Genomic DNA, 16,687 nt, shown 5'->3' with positions numbered 1-16,687 from the left:
GGCAGCGGGGTCGGACGCGCGGCCCATCGCTTTATTGCTACGGGAAAAGGCGGCTGTACAAAAATAGAGTTTATCCTCAAATCTTACAAATAATAGAAAAACGACCAAAAAAAAAAAAATTCAAAAAAAAAAAAAAAAGGGTTGGGGGCACGAGGAGCCCGAGGATGGGGACGGGGCGCTGCTGGCCGCAGCCCCAGGGCTTCACATCAGCGCTGGGGTTAAATTACACCCGGCCCCCGCGGGCCCAAAGTCATAAATAGGAGCTGCCGCTCGAGAACAATAAATAAATAATTTAGAGTAATAAATAGTTTAGTGCCGCAGCACCGCGGGGAGGGACCCTGCAGCCCCCTCTCGGAGCCGGGCAGGGGTCCCGGGGGTGCCCGTGCCCTGCGGAGCACCGGGCGCTGCCCCATGCCGGTGCGGTTTGACCCCGCTGCGCCCCTGCCCCTGGGGACACCCCCTCCCCACAGGGTGGCTCCGGCCACCCCCAGTCCCGGGGTGCCCCTTCCTGACCCCCTCCAAATCCCAGGCGATGCTTGGCAGGGGTGTGGGAGCACCAGTCCAGGCAGGGCACGGGGTGGTGGGGATGCTCCGTCCCCCTGCGGCTCCTCTCCCAGGGCCGAGCCAGGTAAGGGCGCACCCAGGCAGGACCCACGGAGCCGGTGGCACCGGCTGCTTGGCACTGAGCGGGCGGGGGCTCTGCTGCCGACCCCCTCTGTCACGACTCCAGCTTGCCTCGGTCCCTCGTGGCCACGTAAAACCGGGGGCACCGGCCCCTCCTGCCTTCCTCCGAGTGCCAGCGCCACGTGCTGGGGGCTGCCAGCGTGCGTCGAGCCGGGGCTGAGCCGGCAGCCCCCCCTCAGCCGATGCAGCTGCACTCGGCCGCCGAGAGCTTCTCCACCGTCTGCCACGTGTTCTGCACGTCCATGAAGGACACGGCCTCGTAGCGGGTGGGCCGGCAGCAGGGGTGGCTGAGGATGCGCTCCTGCGGGCCCGGGACGATGAGCTGCTGCCGCAGCAGGCTGCCCAGCGTCAGGTCGTAGTTGCTGCGTGCCCGGTGGCAGGAGCCGCTGCAGTACTTGAAGAGCACGATCTCGTCCGAGTTGAAGCCCAGGCCCAGGTCGCGCACCTTCACCATCAGGTTGCGGATGTGGCAGTTGCGCCCGCGGGCCCCCCGCGAGGGTTTCCTCGCCCCCTTCTTGGCTTTGCTGGTTCCCGGCGGTGAGCGCTCGGCACGCAGCAGCAGGTCCTCCGCCAGCTCCATTGCACCCAGGGCCCCCGTCGTCACGTTGTCCCCTGCGGGCAAGCAAGATGGCACCGTCAGCCCTGTCCCTCCAGGACCACCAAGCGCACTGTCCCCTGCTGACACCCACTGCAGCACCCAGCCACCTCCCCCATGCTCAGGGCCACTGTGCCTGGGCTGTGACACATCTGACAGCGTCCCTCCAGCCCCGGGGTGTCCCCCCTGCCCCAACACGCACCGTGCAGCTGGCTCCAGGCGAGCGGCATCTCCACGCCGTCCTCCGCGCTGGGGCTGGCGGTGGCCACGTCCCGCGGCGTGGGGGCTGCATCCAGCGTCTCGTTGCAGTGTGGGGTTCGCAGGGCACCCGTGGCCAGCCCGGCCAGCAGCGAGAGGATGGCGAGGACACCCCACAGCGTCCCCTCCTGCAACACAGCACGGCACAGCGAGGTGAGCACCGGGCTCAGGGGTGGAGATGGGGATGGGGACGGGAATTGGGGGTCCTGGCCATCGTTGGGTGGCCAGGCCTGGGCTCACCTTGGGCTGCGGATGCGTGCTGGGTCCTGCAGGTCTTGGCTCTGGTGGCCCTGCTCGCTGCTCCATGCTGGCTGCAAGCACAGGGGTTTGGTCAGTGCCCGTGCAGCACACACAGGGTGGGCACCCGCAGCTGGTGCTGACAACACCCGTCCCTGCCCACCCAGACACCAGTGGCAAACGGGAGAGGCCATCAAACTGGCTGGGAGCTGGCACACCTCTCCCCTGCCAAACGTGCTGTCCTCACCCCCAGCACCCCACAATGCCTCCCATCCCCTCCCCGCACAGCCAGGCCCCCACGCCCCCCACGTCTCCCTCCCCGGAGATGTTGGCAGAAGGGACTTTGCCCAGCACCTCTCCTCGGGGGGACGCAGCCGCCTCCTCGCGCGAGCGGCACGGGATGCCAGGCTGTGCCGTAAGGCAGCTGCTGGGACTGGGAGCGCCACGGGGGGGGCCCTTTCCCATGGCCCTTCCCTGGGAATGTTTTTCTTGCTCGCGGTGGGAGCCTGACCTTGGAAACTCCAAATCCATTAGTGCAGGGTCCCCCGGTGCGGCCACCCCCCGGCCCCACGCTGGCTCCCCGGCACGCTGCCTGTGCAGCGCTGGGAGCTGGGGCGTGCGGCCCCTGGGCAGCCCGTGGACAGGCAAATGGGGCCACGAGGGGTGGGACAGGCAGGTCCCATGGGGACACAGCAGCACACCACGCTGGGCTCTCCAAAGCCATTCACCCCAAGGCCACCGCTCAGTGCTCAATGTCCCCGCTGCACAGGGGAATTCGTGCTGTGGGCCCCTGGGAGGTGCAGGGACAGCTCCAGTTTGCACCCACACATGTGTGGGGTGCGGGGAAGCCCCCGCTCCTCAGTGCCCCAAGCATGGAGTGGGGAAGCCTGGATTCCCCAGAGGTGGCTCCCAGCTCTTGGCCTGCTGCTGCATCCCCATCGCTCAGGATGTGCCTGAGCTCAGTGGCATCCCGCAGCAGCAGGGTTCCCCCTGTCCCCTCCATGGCTTTACCCCAGCAAATCCCAGGTGCTCCTGCCATGGAGCAAAGCTGGGATATGCTGAGGAGAGCTCTGCTGGCCAAAAAGAGAGGGGAAGCAGCGGGGCACTGCTGGCATGGGGAGCCAAAACCAGTCCCCACAGACCCCCAGCAGCATCTCAGGGGATGCTCGCCAGGCCCCAAGCCCCGCTTGCTGCATCCACCTCCACCTTGCGTGGGTGGCACCCAGCCGTGCCACGCCAAGGGGCTGTGACAGGCACCACCAGGCGCATGAACCCCCCCTCTGCACGCCGGCAGGATGCGTCCCCACGGCAGGCAGGGCTGGCACCAGGCCCCCCAGCCCCGCCAGCCGCCGCAGCTTGGCCAAGCACGGCCCACGCAGCGCATCGCTCCCGTGGCGGCCCGTGGCCCCGCGCCAGCCGCTGCCGCCAGGTCACCGTTTTCCCAGGCCGGCACCCCCGGAGGGGCCCGGCGAGGGTCCCGTGGCCCCCTCCAGCAGGAGCCGGGCCCCCCGGCCCCGCTCCCACCGCCCCACCGCGGCCCCCCGGCCCCAGCAGCACAGCGGGACGGGACGGGGGCCCTCGCCGGCTGCGGGCCAGCGGCCAGGCGGTGACACAGCGGCTGGGGGCCCACGCTGCGGGGCTGCCGCTCCTCCGGCCCCGTCCCGGCGGGGGCACCGTGCGGCGGGGCCGCCCTGCCCGCCCCGTCGGGCGGCGGCGGGGCACCGGGCGCTGCGGGCCCGGCCCCAGCGGGGCGCAGCTGCCCCGGGAGCCGGTGAACGGGCGGCGGGGCCGAGCTGCACTGCGGGCTGCGCCCAGCCGGCGGCAGCACGGCCCCGGGATCCGCCGAGAGAAGCGGGAGGGAGAAGGGAGCCTCCCCCCGGCGGCACGGCCCCGCGCTGGCCGCGCACCCCCGTGGGCAGGGGGAACGGGGAACAGCCGGGCCCGGGCCCGAGCGCCCCGCGGGGATGCCAGAGCCGCAGCCCCGGCTCCTGGAGGGGGTCCGGGCGGGATCTGCTCCTGTCCCGGCTGGGAGAGCCCCGGCCGGCCACTATCAGGCTCCGGAGCTCTTCCCAGGTCGGGATCGGGCCGGTCCACGCGAGGAGCTGCCCTCGCTCGGGTCAGCCCCCCCACAACCCACGCGTCCCCCCCCGGGGCTGAGCAGCGCCGTGCCCCTGGGGCCCGCCCGGGGCACGGGGGGACGGTGCGGGGACGGCCCCGGTGCGCAGCCCACAGATACTGCGCGGCGGCCGCTGGGGAGCCCCAGCCCCAGGACGAGGGTCCCAGCAACCCGGGGGGGCCGCTTTGGGGCCGGGGATAAGGCCGGGCCTCGCTGGCGATGCCCGGAGACCTCCCCCGGCACCTGCGGGCACCGGGAACCGCCGGGGGGCCGGCGTCCCACCGCGCTGGAGGACTTGCGAGGGGGTCGCCAAGGAAGCCCGCGGGTGACACGGGGCTGGCACCTGCCCCACAGGGCTGGGGGAGGCCGGTACCGGACACGTGGGGCCCACGGACGAGGAGCTGCCGCCGCGTGGAAGCAGCCGCGGCCGCCCGGGGGCACCGGGGGCAGCTCCGGTCCCCGCGCCCCGGTCCCGGGGCTCTCCCCAGGGGCGGCCCGGCCCGGAGGGAGCTGCCTGCCCCGCTCACCGGCCGGCCCCGGGCAGCCGGGGCAGGGACTCCCCCGACGTGCCTGAAGGGGTGAGCCCGAGAAGGGGCGGGCGAGCCCGGCCCCGTGCCCCCGGGCACCCCCGCGGGGTCCCCGCCTCTCCCCGGCCCGAGCGGGGGCAGCCCCGTTCCCCGCCGCGGCTCCCGAGCGCTTCCCACCGCGGGGCCGGGCTCGGGCAGCCCCGGGAGCCGCCGGGCCGGGACCTGCCCGGGGTGACGGGGGTGGTCCGGGCCCCCCTCGCCGCCCCGCGGGTTTTGCCGGCGGGGCGGGCGGCGGAGCGGACCCCCCTTATTTCTCCCCCCCTACCCCCGGCCCCGGTTCCCCGTAGGCTGCCGGCGGGCTGGGACGGCCGCTGCCGCCGCCCGCCGCCCCGGCCCGCACTCACCGTGCCCGCGGCGGGGAGCATCCCCCGGGCCGCCGCCGCCCCGCATCGCCTCCGCTCCCCGCCGCCCCCCGCCGCCGCGCCGGGGCGGGGCGCGGGCGGGGGCCGGCGCTGCCCCGCCGGCACCGGTACCGGCTCCCGTCGCCGCCGCCGCCGCTGCCGGTGCCGCCGCCGGTGCTGCTCCCGGTGCCGCTCCCGCTGCGCCTCGGGGGTCGGTGGTGCGGGTCCCGGTGCGCCCCGGGGTGCGGTGCCGGTGCCGGTGCCGGCGGGCGCGCAGTGCGGGGCAGCGGCGGCTCCATCCCGCTCCCGCCGCCGCCGCCGGTGTCAAATTCCAGCCGCCGTCACCTGACCGGCGGGGCGGGCACCGGCACCGGCACCGCGCCCCGAGCGCCACCGGGACCCCCCGGCCCGCCCCGCAGCCGGCACCGCCCCGGGAGCAGGAGGGCGCCGGCCCCGGGACCCCGCCGGCACCGGGACCCGCAGCGGCACCGGGACCTCCACCGGCACCGGGCGGCCGGACAGCCTCCGGACAGCCCTCCCGGACGGACCGACGGACGGACGCCCCGCGGCGAGGCTCCCCGGGCGGCTCCCTGCCCCGACAGCGCGGTCGCAGCACAGGCAGGACGGACACGGGGCCCCCCCCGTGCGGGGCCACGCTCAGCCCTTCCCGAACGGGACGGATCCCCTGGAGGGCGAGGGAGGGTTTGGGGTGGGGGCCACGGCCCCACGGAGCACCCTCACGCGTGGCGTCGGGGGGAGCCCCCCCTGCGGCCCCGTGGGGGCCCCCGCGGCTCGGCGTGGGCGCAGCGGGGCCCGTCCCCACGCACCCGAGCCCCCTCGGGCCACCCGTGCGCCTCTCCGGAGGAGGAGTCCGGGCTCCCCGCCCTGCCTCCCCGCCCGCCCCTGCGCCCCCGAGGCCACCCCGGGCTCGGCCACCCGCCGGCAGCCTCCTTACCTCCGCCGCCTCCCTGCCTCCCTCCGCCGGGGCCGTCGCAAGCCCCGGGGACATGGGGGCCGGCTGGCGAGCCGAGCCGAGCCGAGCCGAGCCCGTGCGAGTCCCTGCGTCACCGCCCAGGGCCCTCCACGTCCATCGTGGGGCTCTCGAGTGCTCCTGGCGAACGTGCCAAAATCCCAGGGCCGCCTCTGCTCGGCCTCGCTTCACACGTGCTCCCCTGGCCGGAGCTGGCCGTGGGGGCACAGCCCAGCCCGGCCGAGCCCCCCGGGGCCAGCCCTCATGGCTCGCTGGCCCCCCGGGCCCTGCCCGCGCCGGTGGCCGGAGGCGTCCGTCCAGGCTGCGCGCCCCGGGATGCTGCCGGCCGTGTCATCTGCCCGGGCAGCTCCTCGCAGCCTCCCCGGGCTTATATAACTCTCCCTGGCTGGAGCAGGGCCAGCGGCCACGCCGTGGCTGCACGCCGGCCCCAGGGAGCCCCTGGGGTTTTGGCCTGGGCTCCTTCCTTGCTCCCCGATCCCAAAGCGGCGTTGACGGCTTCCCCGCCACCCGGACCCTGTCTGGAAGGGCTGGAGGAGCGTGAGCTGAGATGAGACGAGGCTGCCTGGCCTGGCCTGGCCTCGTCTCGCCGGATTATCCCTCGCAGGATGACAGCTCCCGCATCCCTCCCGTGGCAGCACCTGCTGGGGAATGTGCTGGCCCGGGGGGTGGTGGCCAAGCTGTCCCCGGTGCTGCTAGCGGGGTGGCAGAGGGTCCGGAGGCACCGTTCCTGCCCTAAGAGGGCTGAGCATGGCGTGTGGGGGTCTCGCTGCTGTGTCCTGGGACTGCTCCTGAGGTTTGGGGGCACAGGGGTGGCCCTGGGGTGGGGAATTGGCAGGGATGGGGTTGGGGAATGGGACTCTGCTTCGCAGGGTGGCAGGCTGAGGTAAGGGGACTGCCTGCTTGGACAGCCTCCCCGGGGGTGGCACGTCCTGCCCTGGGGCCCCTGGCCGTGCCTGTGGGGCTTGGTGACAGCCCAAGGTGCCCCAGGCAGGGTGCCCCATCCCTTCCCACCTTCCCTGCACACTGCTGGGCTGGTCCTTGTGCCCCCTCGTGTCCTGGCTCAGCTGGGAGCTGGCCCTGGGTGTGATGCTGGGGGTGGGCATGGCACAGCGGGGTGTCCAGGGGACCCCTTGTGGTGCCCACGGTGTCCCCGGTCCTGTACCGGGGTGGCTGTGCACAGCCTGCCCCCTGTCCCCTCCTGGGGGTGCCCCCTTTGTGGCTGACACCCCATAAACCCGGAGGCCCTGGCTCTCTCTGTGCCCTGGAGCACGGAGCTCGCCACCAAGCACGTGGGGAGCAGAGCTGTGACGCAGACGGGCCGGCTGCGCTGTCCCTGTCTCGGTGGCGACGTGATTCCTTTGGGGACATCTGCTACCAGAACCAAGCGTCTGCTCCTGCTAACGTGGCTGTCCCCGCGTGCCCTGCTCCCCGGCTCGGGTCCGTGCCACGTGTGGGGGTGGCAGCGGTGGCTCTGCTCCGTTAGGGTCTGGAAAAGGAGCGTGGAGAAGAGGGGTCTGAGCAGCTCCAGCCGCTCCCCTCTCCAACTGGGGCTCCGTAACTTGTAGCCGTGCTCCCGGGAGGCAGTCGCCTCCGCAGTGTCCCGCCAGTGCTGGCAGGAGGCCACCCCTGGTGTCCGTCAGACCTGTCACCCACTTGGAAGCAGCCCCCCCAGCTCCCCCGAGTGACGAAACCGTCCCTGACTCGTCCCACGGCCCTGGAAGCTCCCCAGCACGGCTGGGGCCACGGCAGGGGTCACATCCTCCCTCCGGGCCCTGGCAGGTGTTGGAGGCGGTCACGGCCTCGGCCCCCGGCTTCCTAAACTGCTTCCTTCCTGGACGCGGCGGCGAGAAGGTCGCTGTGCCGGACACCTGCCTTCCCCGGGGCCGCACCCTGTGGGGTGCTGAGCGGCCCTGCTGCCGGGGAGGCCCCCGGAGAGGCCCAAAGGGAGGTGGCCGCAGGGAGGACGCCGTCACCCCGGCTTCCTCTGTGTGCCCCGAGGTCAGGCACGGTGTGCTTTGATGGGGAGGATCAGAGCGAGGGTCTCGGGGCCCTCTCTGTCCCCTCCAGCCCTGGCTTGGTGCCTCGAGTGCTTCCCACAAGGGGAGGGCGGCTGGGACAGCCTCCACTGCAGCTCGGAGGGGCACAGAGGTGCCTGCGGTGCCCCCATCGCTCCCTCCAGCAGGACACGGGAACGCGGTGGTTTGAGGCTGGGTGACTTCCACAGCTCAACAGGTGGGACAGCAAAACACCTCCAAACGGCCAGCCCCGCATGTACAAGGGGGCTGCTGCCCCCCGACACCTTGTGCGCCCACCCCGAGCCCCTCTCCCACCCCCTCGGGCAGCAGGCAGGAGGAACACTGCCCTCTCCTGCCCCAGAGCCACCCCCCTGGTTTCAGGAGGTGCCTTTGGGGCGCTGTGCTGGGGGAGCCAGCAGCTGGAGCAGGCTGGGGATAGCCCGAGCGGGGGAATCCCTCTGCCCTCCCCTACAAATGGCCGAAGGCAGCAAAAGAAAGAGGCCAGCCAAGCTCGTTTGATAGCTTTATTGCTTCTGTGATATGACTGAATCGATGTGACATAAGCCGGCTTGGAGGAGCCTGCAAGACTCTTGCCCTCCCTACCTAGAGGGAAAATTAAAAAAAAAAAAAAAACAACGCAGAAACTAAAACTAATTTTAAAAACTCATTGAGTTCTTACATCTCAGCTCGGTACAGCACTGGCGAGCTCCCCGGCCCTCGGAGCAGGTCCCTGTGCGACACCACAGGCTGGGTGGTGGCCCTGTCACCGCACCCGGGGGTGGCAGGGGGTCACCGCACCCCATGCACACTCAGACCGACCGCAGGGACCCCGCTGCTGCTGGCGGAGCTCAGCATGGCTGCTGCCTCCCTGCCAGCCCACCTGGAAGCCCTCGTCTGGTGCTGCCTGTCCCCAGCCTCCCTGCTCGTTCCCCATCTCCCTCCTGGCAGAAAGGGGACCGGGAATCACAGAGGTGCTGGTTGGGGGATGCTGGGCTCAGATCCCCCACGGCCTCACGGTCCCTGGTGGTGCTGCCTCCATGCAGCATGCGTGAGCCCAAGCCCAGGGTACAGCCAAGCCTCACCTGGGTGATGCTGCTACCAGGGAGCAGCACTGTGGCACCCCAGCCCCACTGCCCACACCAGCAGGAGCAAAGCCCCACTGGCACACGGATTTCACCCACCCCGACCTCCTGGTCCCTCTCCAGGCAGGCTCCTTGCCACCCCGCTGGCCTCCCTGTGCTGCAGGCAACCCTGCTCTATATTTAGGCCGTGGAGAATTCCCCTGGGCTCTCCCTTCCGAGCTGAAAAGGTGAGTCACGGCGAGGGAGAGGCCAAGACTCGCATCCGTCCCACTGACCCTGCTCTGACCCGCGTGCAGCGCTCCGAGCTGGCAGGGCTGCGGCGTCCCGGAGGGCGGGAGGTGGCTGCAGGTGCACGCCAGGAGACAGCCACCGAGAGCCCTCCAGGAGCCAGGCCCAGCGCCACGCGCTGCCCCGGGGCAGCATCACCCGCAGAGCCTGGCCGTGGGATGCTCCGTGGATGAAGTTGCCCCGCTGATGTCCTTGCTGAGAGCCCTGGGTCAAACGGGACAGCGAGGTATAGGGGAGCCGTGGCCCCCCAGCACCTCCCTCCTTGCTGTCCCCACTTGCAGGTGTCCCGGCCCACCGTGGTCACCCTGAGCCACGCAGCCTGAGAGCCCCTGCGCTGCAGGGACAGCTTCCCAGCGGGATCTCAGCAGAGCAGGGGCCCTAGACTGGAGCAGTGAGTTGGAAGATGACCGTGCCGTGTGTTTGTAGTGATAACAGACTAAATCAAAGTGATGCTCTGCTGTCTCCGGGGGGTGCTCGCAGTACCTGCTCTCCAGCACCTCTGCTCCCTGTAGTGTCTGGATGGGGCCCACCCCCCCCCCCTCGGTGCCCTGGGGCTCCCCCAGCAGCAGGTGAAGACCCAGTTCGAGCACCAAGAAGATGCCACCACCTGGCCAGGTTCAGCACCAGGACCTCCAGTTCCTTGAGCATAAAAAAATTAGGGGAGAACATTCAAGTGAGTATCTGCCACAGCAGATGGTCAAAAACCTGCTGAAAGCCCCAGCTTTGTGGGCTGGAAACCTCACGGAGCATCCTGGGGGCAGGCACGTACCTGGGGGGAGCAGGGATCGCCCAGCTGGGAGGCCAGAGGGACAGGGGAAGGGAAATGGGAAGGGGAAGGGAAGGGAGCACCTCCCAGATCCCCTCTGCTGACCCCCGTGGTGGCCTTGACGCACAGGGACGTGGGGATGGTGCCCTGCGTGGGCGCAGCGTGGCCTGCTCCTGCCTCGGAGCCCATTTCCACCCGATTTTCCCCCACAATCCCTCTTCTGCCCACGCTCTCCAGGTGGATGAGAGCACCCCGCCGTCCTCGCGCTTGGCCACGTTGCTCAGTTTATTCCAGCTCCTCTGAAATACGTACACAAATCAAATGTGCAAATACTGCATCTTGGGACCAAGAGAGCAAAGGAAGGGACGTGCTCCTGAGAGCAGGAGGAGCAGCACAGGAGGAGCTTGGAAATGAAGTGAGCAGGGGCCAAGCAGAAGGCGAGGGCTCCCAGCAGGCCCCCAGCCTTGCCAGCAGGCTCCACCACCACTGAGGTCACGGACCAGGGAACACGATCGAGCCTGGAACGTAAAACATCTTCGGCAGCCCGCTCTTAAACTGCCAAGCTTCAGATATCCACGCAACATCTGACCTCCTTCCAAACAACGAATCACTCCTCTCCCCCCCCGAAGCGCAGCGAGGCGCAGTCCAGGAGCAGTGACACCGACCTGCACCACCTCGGGCAGGGCCCCGCACAGCAGGCACAACCCGAGGGGCCTGGAGGCCTCGAGCACAGCGAGGTGGGCTCGGCAGCGCCGTGACACGCAGGACGGCGGCGAGGGGCTGCTGCAGGCAGAGGAAGCCACCAGCTCCCTGCTCCACGCCAGGGTCAGGGCAGAGTCGGGGCAGGACAACCGGCTACGGAAAACACAGCCAAGGAAGTGGCCGCTGCTGCCTCTACGCAGGAAGCGAGGAAAAGTGCAGAAAAACAAACCCATGCTCATCTCCAACGCGAAGCTCCAAGTGGAGAACGAGGGGAAGCCACCCTCCCTTTAAATTATAGCAGCACCAACAACACTGAAGTCTTGGACGGATTTGTTTTCCCGGGGAAAGGCCTGAGGCCAGCGACAATGCAGACGGAGCGTGGCGAGGCCGAGCTTTTCGCAGGGCTGTGCATAAGCAGATTTCGCTTTGCACCTTGGTATTTCTAGTATGATTCCAGCAGAGTTTCTTTAAAAAATAATACTTTGTACATTCAGGCACCGCTGCCTTGGGGCAGCGTCACCTCCCATTTGGCACAGATCGTTTTATTCACAAACCTTCCTTCTCTCTCCTGAGCCTGTCCCGTTTAATTCTGGATACAGGAGATCCGTCTGCAATGCAGAGTTCAAGAAGTGCCCGCTCAGCCCCTTGCCCGCCTCCTGCCAGCTCTGGGACTGGGGGCAGCAGGTGCTGCCCTCCTGCAGACCGGCGATGCGAGAGGGCCTTCCCGCAGCACCCGGGCATCTCGGTGTGTCTCCAGTGAAGCGGGCTTCTTGCGGGGGGCTGCCGGTGCCTGCTCCCGGAGCTGCAGCGTGCGTCTTCCTCTCCTCCCTGTGAGGCGGCGGCTGCTCAGATCCCACTGGTCAGGTCGGTGATGACTCGGGCTTTCACCAGCTTCCGCAGGAACTCCTTCTCCCGTTGGATGTTGTGCGTCCAGGACTGGAAGGAAAGGAGAAAGACAAAGGTCAGTGGCTCTCCTGGCCAAGCACGCTGCTGCACCCCACGTCGTGGGCCTCCAGCTGGCACGGGGCTGTGCTGAGGAGACAGAGGAGAGCTGGAACACCAGCTCATCCCAGGGCCAGCCTCACCAAGGCCAGCTCCTGCCTCCACAGGCCCTACCGAGAGGAAATCAGATGCCAAAGGTCATGCTAATACAGTGTGAGGGGTGGGACGGGCACGTCTCCGAGCCAGGCGTTTGAGGGCAAGGACGGTCAGCCCCCCGCTGTGTGCCCTGCAGCAGGCTGCAGCAGTGACCTGCCATCACCCCGCTGTGCTGCTGCTGGGAAAGCATTTAATGGAAGCAGGGAGGAACGTGGCCCCTGGGGAGTCAGACACAGAGCAGGGCAAAGCGACTTTCCCCAAAGCCTCCCGGCCAGACAGGAATCCCAGGAAGGGTTTCCACACCTTCGGGGCAGCGCTCTGGGCAGCAGGTAACCTTGGCTCTAAATAAGACGTGGGCCATGATAAAATACCTCAATGGGAGCATCCCAGAAATGGCTTCAAGCAGCAAAGTACAGAGCCTTCTGCCAGGCCATGGCACCTCCCTGCAGCGCCCTGGCTGTGTCCCACACACACAGCGTGCACGTGGCTGTCCTGTCACCTGCGGGTGTCCTGTCTGGTGCCAAGAGGTGCCAGGGACCGATGGTCCTTTGCTAGATCTCCAGCACATTTTGGAAGCGCCTCTCCTCCTGCTGCTCTGCACTCATACTGCTGTCCCCTCAGCACACAGGATTTATGACAGTTAAAACTGCTGAGAGATCAGGCAGGTCTTATCTTGCAACCTGCGTTCAAAAGAAGCTTTCGACTTCTGGTTGCTCGAATGCTGCGGGGGTGCAGCAGCACAGGTACCTGCATGGCCGCGTGGGAGAATGGAAACACAGCAGACCCTGTCTGCAAATTGCATGGACAACACCGAGACACATCTCAGTGCTTGGCTTCTGCTAGCATGACAGCAGAAACTGAAAACTGGCACTGGGAAGAAAGCTGGGTAATAACAGAAAAAAACAACCTGAGTTTTAAGAAGCAGCGCTGAGAGCCACGGAGCTGCAGGAGCAGGGCCGTACAGGCTGCCCCTCGGAGCAGGAGAGCCAGGATCCCCGTGTGCTGGAGGCCTTCCCACATGTGGCACATCACCTTGGGGTCCTGTGTGTGTCCCCTGCCGTGCAGCAGTGCCTCTCCCGACAGCACAGCCCCTTGCTACGAGCACACAGCGCCGGCAGAGGCAGCCAAGGGTGCGTGTGCTGCTGCCAGCAGGCAGCGAGCGGTGTCTGCTGGCACCGGGGCTGCGCTAGGAGCTCCGTGCCTTGCAGCACCCTTGCAGCTTGTATCTGGCTGGGCTTGCTGCTCATCAAAGCCTACCTGGAGCAGGAGGGAGCCTGGCCGTGCCCGAGATGTCACAGCACAAGCTGATCCCTCCTCCGTGCCCTTCTGCCTGAGCACACAGCAAAGGTCAACTGGTTTCACCTGTGCGAGCTGCTTGTGCCCCTCGGTACATACAGAAAGTGGGGAGCAGCCGCTTCCAGGCAAACTCAAACCGCCTGAAACATCAGCTCAGGACATGCAAGCACCTCGTCTGACAGCAGGAGGAAATCTGCCTGCGTGAAAGGTACAAGGGAGCAGGAACTGAAGTACAGGAGGTGGATGGTAAAAACTGGGCACTCTGACTGCGCCCTCCTGCACCACACGCACGGCTGCTGGCACGGCGCAAACACCTCGGTTGTTCAGCGTGAAGGCTGCTCTGTGCTCTGGTCACTGCCACAAATCCCTCTTTCCAAGCAGAAAGCCACATGTAAGGGAAATTCAGCCTCCCACTTGATCCCTGTATCTGGCTGCCGGCTGTGGCTGTGCCCTCAAAGGCTTTGCGGTCAGGTGTGAGACCACGGAGGGAGGGGAGCAGGCTTTCGTCCCCCTGCAAGCAGCACCAGCAGGGCGCTCGGTGCGGTGCTGCTCCACCCGACAGGAGGCATGAGGCATGTCTTCAACACTAGCTCGGGTTACTGCAGGAGAGGGACTCACCCCACTGACAGACAGAGCTAATCAGGCGAAGGAGACTGCATTCCTGCGCCGGCGGCCGCAGGGGGGAGAAGATCCGGAGCAAATTTTTCAAAACTGCCAAGGAGAGGCAGGCACCTCGCTCCCATCGCTGCCGACAGGGGAAAGACACCAGAACACACTGCAAAACCTGCCTGGGATCCTGAGTCTTGCAGGCTCCACACTGCTCGGTGCAAATAACCTGGCACGTGGTGCTGCCAGCTGCGGGCACAGGGTTTGGGGGCATCCCATAAAAAGCCAGCCCTCAGCAGGCCCTGACTTTGGGGCCAGAACCAAGCTGTACCTGCCATAAGGGAAGCTCTCTGCATCACACCAAGCATTTGTCACCGCTTGTTGGGTGAGCCGAGGTGCTCTGTGTCACCGTGCTCCTGGGCGAGGTGTCCCGGCCATCTCTTTCAGCTGGTGCAGCGTCCTGAGTGCTAAGGGACAGGTGATGCTTTGGCACCCACATCCCCATAGATAGGCTCACATTGGCAGAGCGCTAATTCTGACATCTTATGCAGAGTGCTGTGAGCAGAATGCACACCTGGAGGAGGTTGACATGAAGCAGCCACAACACCAGTGATTTATTCCTGAGAGTACTGTGGCAAAGCAGCCTTTTTTCTGCCCTTGGATACTGGATGTGCTTTGGCTGCCCTGGCAAGATGCTCTCTGTCCCTTCTGACTGCTTTGACGCCCTCTTCCCATGCGCACTGAGCCGTCACTGCCTCATTTCCTAATCCTCCAGGGAGGATTGCTTACGTTCACAGAGCTCCTGCCCTAAGCCCTGAAGCTACACCTCAGCATGACAAGCAGCAAAGTCCAGCTATTTCCCTGTGAACCTGCAGCTCCAGCCAGGGGCAGAGCAGCCTGGATCACGCAGTGCCACCTCCAGCTTTATGTCACTGCACGTCACACCGCTGCTGCTGCTGTGACCTGCCAGAGGGGCTCTGCCCTCGCTGCTCTGCTGCAGGCATCGAGCAGGTGCTCGGTCCAGCTCCTGCTTGTGAGAACAAACGGGCAGCCTGTCTGAGCCATGGCTGGATTAATGAACGTCCCAGGAGGCTCCAGAGCCCTTCTTGTTTGGGCTGTGGGCTGGGATTTCCTTTGCTTTGGGCCTTTCCCTGTTTGCTCTTTTCAGTGGCAGCAGCAGCGCTGCTCTGCCAGCACGTGCACTGTTAGAGCTGTCCATCCCAGGGGGTGGCAGTGGGCCTGATGTATGAGCGTTTGGTCACAGTTATTAGACCAAAATTTATCATGGGTTAAAGCTACCTTTCAGGACTATGCAAATGCAGCAGCCCCAGAACCACCCTCTCCTTTCTTGATTCCACAAGGAAGCACAAAACATCCTCTGTCCCTTCACAAGAAGCTAAGTGGAGTATTTTAAGACTGAGAAAATGTTTCAGAGACCAACCCACAGGGAAGGTAAGCTCACCATCTGCAGTCAATTACAAGTGGGGCAACGGCTCAGCTTCAGCGCATGCTAGTCTTATCAGGTCTGTTGCAATGCCATAAAATACAGGGAAATTAAATAAGAGAGAGTGAAGTCAACAAAGAATGCATTCAAGCAAAAGAGCAGGTTGCAAAGTCAGAGGTTTCTCAGTTCTGTTACATCCTCCACGTTTCTGCAAGTCAGCAGCATTTCTCCCCGAAAACCCGCACAGAAACCACGGTGGCAGCAAGAAGTGGTGCTTCTCGGGCAATGTCCCTTGCACAGAGCTCATTTTGCAGCCTCCACTGCTGCTAATTCTCTTAATTCTCTTGTTCATGGTTAAGAAAGAATCGCTCCCAGTTCCTCTATGCCCAGTCATCCTTACAGCAACTTGAAATCTCAAACAGCTCTTTTAGCTCTTGCTTGTTCTTAATACATATATAGGGAGCTATTGTATCTCTTCTCAACCTTCATTCTACCAAGCTAAGAAGCCATCCTTTCTTTTTCTCCTACCAAAACAGGCTCTCCATCTCCCCTAGGAAAACTGGGAGATTTCTCAGAGGCGTAGTTGCTCCCCCTGTCCTTATTTACTCTGAGCTCACTTGTGGTGAAGCAGGAAAAGGGCTCACCATTGCCTTGTGCAGTTCTCTCTCTACCAGGAGTCCTTTCCCTGAGTCTTCCCAGAGCTACATCTGCCTTTTTATTTCCCACAGTAATAGCCTTGCATCCTGAATTATCCTGTGATTTATTAGTACACATCGAAGCGCTTCCCTCCTCTGTCATTGTCAAATAATGCTTTCCCAGCTTATAATAAGAAGTTCTGTTATTGTCCCCACTGAATGACTTTCCATTCATTCATCAGGTTCCATCCCATCCAATTCGCTCCTGTTCTGAGGGTGATCGTGGTCTTCCTGGATGGTCTTTTGATCTTCCTGTGTGTTGACCACACCTGGCTTTGTATCATCACACATTTGACTTGCACACCACCGCCTCCTGTGCCAAAAATCATTAACGCAAACACTGAACGTGACCTCCTCTGGGGGAACTCCCAGCCCTCCATTCAGTGCTGCTCTTTGTTTTCCTCTTCAGAGCCTGTTCACATACAGGTGTTGCACCAAACCGTAGCTTCTGAAGCTTAACTCCTAATACCTCGCATGGCACAGTTTCACACGCTTAACTGAACTTCAGATGACTGATCTGCTACACTTCCTCTGTCCCTGGAACGATTTAAAAAAAATAAAAATCAAATAAAGATATTAAATTAGTTTTTGTAACCTGCCTTTGGTAAATCCATGTTGTGTTTGCTTTCAGGATTTAATTATTCTTTCATTTAAACTTTGCTCTGAAGTTCTGAATAGTTCTTGAATAGTACCTCTGAGGTCAGATTAGGAGCTCTGAATTTGACAGGATTATTTTCCTTACCTCACTCCCATCCTGCCGTTTCAGGGAAGAAAAAGAAAGGAAATAAAGGTATAATATCCCCTATAATTTAATCCCATGGAACCACATGTAACCTGATAAGATTTATTGAAGACCTTTTCCTCTGGACTTGCAGCTTAGCTGGCT

At 64.7% G+C, this 16,687-nt stretch overlaps 2 protein-coding genes and 1 long non-coding RNA gene across 13 annotated transcripts in view; 1 reads left to right on the top strand and 2 right to left on the bottom strand.

The window, feature by feature from the left end:
* Positions 1–2: 2 nt before the first annotated feature.
* Positions 3–6,341, bottom strand: ARTN (artemin). 3 transcript variants are annotated; one of them, XM_072041967.1, is made up of 4 exons: positions 5,774–6,341; positions 1,778–1,848; positions 1,482–1,665; positions 3–1,296 (listed from the first exon to the last, which is right to left on the bottom strand). In XM_072041967.1, the coding sequence occupies exons 2-4, from the start codon at positions 1,841–1,843 to the stop codon at positions 860–862; spliced, it is 687 nt and encodes a 228-aa protein (XP_071898068.1). In that variant the 5' UTR covers positions 1,844–1,848; positions 5,774–6,341; the 3' UTR covers positions 3–859. The 3 variants fall into 3 exon arrangements, with proteins under 3 accessions (XP_071898068.1, XP_027319130.3, XP_071898067.1); XM_027463329.3 differs by lacking the exon at positions 5,774–6,341 and adding an exon at positions 4,822–5,750; XM_072041966.1 differs by lacking the exon at positions 5,774–6,341 and adding an exon at positions 2,129–4,777.
* Positions 6,342–8,334: 1,993 nt separating this feature from the next.
* Positions 8,335–16,687, bottom strand: part of ST3GAL3 (ST3 beta-galactoside alpha-2,3-sialyltransferase 3) — a 176,149-nt gene continuing 167,796 nt past the window's right edge. For all 9 annotated transcript variants that reach the window (XM_038183312.2, XM_027462413.3, XM_072041965.1 and 6 more), the window contains one exon: positions 8,335–11,598. In XM_038183312.2, the coding sequence (XP_038039240.1) occupies positions 11,509–11,598 (90 nt within the window). In that variant the 3' untranslated portion in view covers positions 8,335–11,508. The remainder of the gene's footprint in view (positions 11,599–16,687) is intronic.
* LOC140003131 (uncharacterized) lies at positions 11,489–16,382 on the top strand. Its single transcript, XR_011811141.1, has 2 exons — positions 11,489–11,627; positions 11,703–16,382. It is a non-coding gene; the product is annotated as an uncharacterized lncRNA (long non-coding RNA).

Source organism: Anas platyrhynchos, chromosome 8 (assembly GCF_047663525.1).
Source record: "Anas platyrhynchos isolate ZD024472 breed Pekin duck chromosome 8, IASCAAS_PekinDuck_T2T, whole genome shotgun sequence".
NCBI classification, from domain to species: Eukaryota; Metazoa; Chordata; class Aves; order Anseriformes; family Anatidae; genus Anas; species Anas platyrhynchos.
This window is presented reverse-complemented; position numbering and strand designations above follow the sequence as displayed.